General features: G+C 56.9%; 1 protein-coding gene across 1 annotated transcript in view; it reads left to right on the forward strand.

The window, feature by feature from the left end:
- Positions 1-531: 531 nt before the first annotated feature.
- The window catches only part of NICN1 (nicolin 1), a 9,125-nt gene continuing 8,332 nt past the window's right edge, over positions 532-1,324 (forward strand). The window contains exon 1 of the mRNA XM_025205790.1: positions 532-762. Within this exon, the coding sequence (XP_025061575.1) occupies positions 532-762 (231 nt within the window). The remainder of the gene's footprint in view (positions 763-1,324) is intronic.

The raw sequence follows: 1,324 nt of genomic DNA on the forward strand, positions 1-1,324 counted from the left end.
CGGCCGTGCGGAGCGAGGCAGGCAGCGGGCGCGGAGCGGTGAGGGGCGGAGCCAGGGCTTCAGGTGGCTGTTGGGGAGATGCAGGACTCCCCCGGGGGTCTTTGTAGGGCCCGGCCGAGGCTGAGCTCTTCATCCTGTGGGGTTGAGGGAAATGGCCTCCCCTCTGCAGGGGCCACACAGCCCTGTTCCCACCACAGCCAGTGCCCCCTGAGCACATGCACATTCTCTGCAGACCACTGTCTCTGGGGGCCCCTCAGCTCTCCACGTTCTCCCTGGCTGCACTTATTAAAGTGGAAAGCAGCCTGCCTCACCATGGGATGCTCCTGGTCCAGTCTGTACAGCCTGCTCTTCCTACACATCCCTGTGTCTGTTTGCTGGGCTGCTCCCACAGCCTTGGTGCTGAGCTCAGTCAGGTGGGAGGGGGGTTGCAATGTGGCGGCCAGAGCGAGGCCCAGCAGACTGCTGTTTCCCTGCCATGGGAGGGTCTCTGAAAGGCATAAGTGCAAGTCCCAGGGAGCAGAAGCTCTTCCCATGTGCCTCGCTCTCTGTGACCAGCTGGTGGTGTCATTCCAGTTGCAGGAGATTGTATTTAAAAATTTCTACACGGCTTTCCTGACCATCCGGGTGCAGCGTCGCAGCCCTGCGGACGTGGCTGGTGAGGGCCCCAGGAAGTGGGTCACTTGCTTGCGGAATTACTGCCTCATGCCCAACCCGCACACAGAGGAGGGTTCTCAAGATTACTTCTCTGTCTTCAGGGACCAGGTCAGGACGCTCAGTCCCACTGGGACAGGGTGAAGGGTGGGGCTGGATTATTCTCTGCAGAGCCAAGGCATGTTTCTTATCCAGCATGCTCTGTTCCTCCCATGCTTTATGTAGACTGCCTGGACAGTTGACTCCCTTCCCCTTCTGAGCCCTGAACTGACAAAGAAACAGCTGCCCTGCAGGGCTCTTGCTGTTCCAGGGCTGTGGCCAGCCCACCTCCACCACACATTGAGCAAACCCACTCACTTTTTAGATGACAGACCTCTGAGAATGGCCCAAGCAGTGCTCCTGGTGACTTCACAGGAACCATGCTTCCTGTTGAGGTCTGTAGGGATCTGTGGACTGGTGAGGGGACTGGGCTACTGCAGTTGATGTTTTTCTGTTGCAGTGTGAACACATAACCCTGGGTGCTTGTAACTAAAGATCCATTGCTTTGCTCGAGGGGGTCTGCTAACATAATCCTTTGACTGATTTTTAGTGTGGGCAACTCCCATCTGTCTCCCTGCATTCTTTACTCAAACCTGACACTTCTTTCCTGCCCTGGATTGCTATGTAGCATTGC

This window comes from Alligator sinensis, unplaced genomic scaffold, assembly GCF_000455745.1.
Source record: "Alligator sinensis unplaced genomic scaffold, ASM45574v1 scaffold467_2, whole genome shotgun sequence".
Classification (NCBI taxonomy): domain Eukaryota; kingdom Metazoa; phylum Chordata; order Crocodylia; family Alligatoridae; genus Alligator; species Alligator sinensis.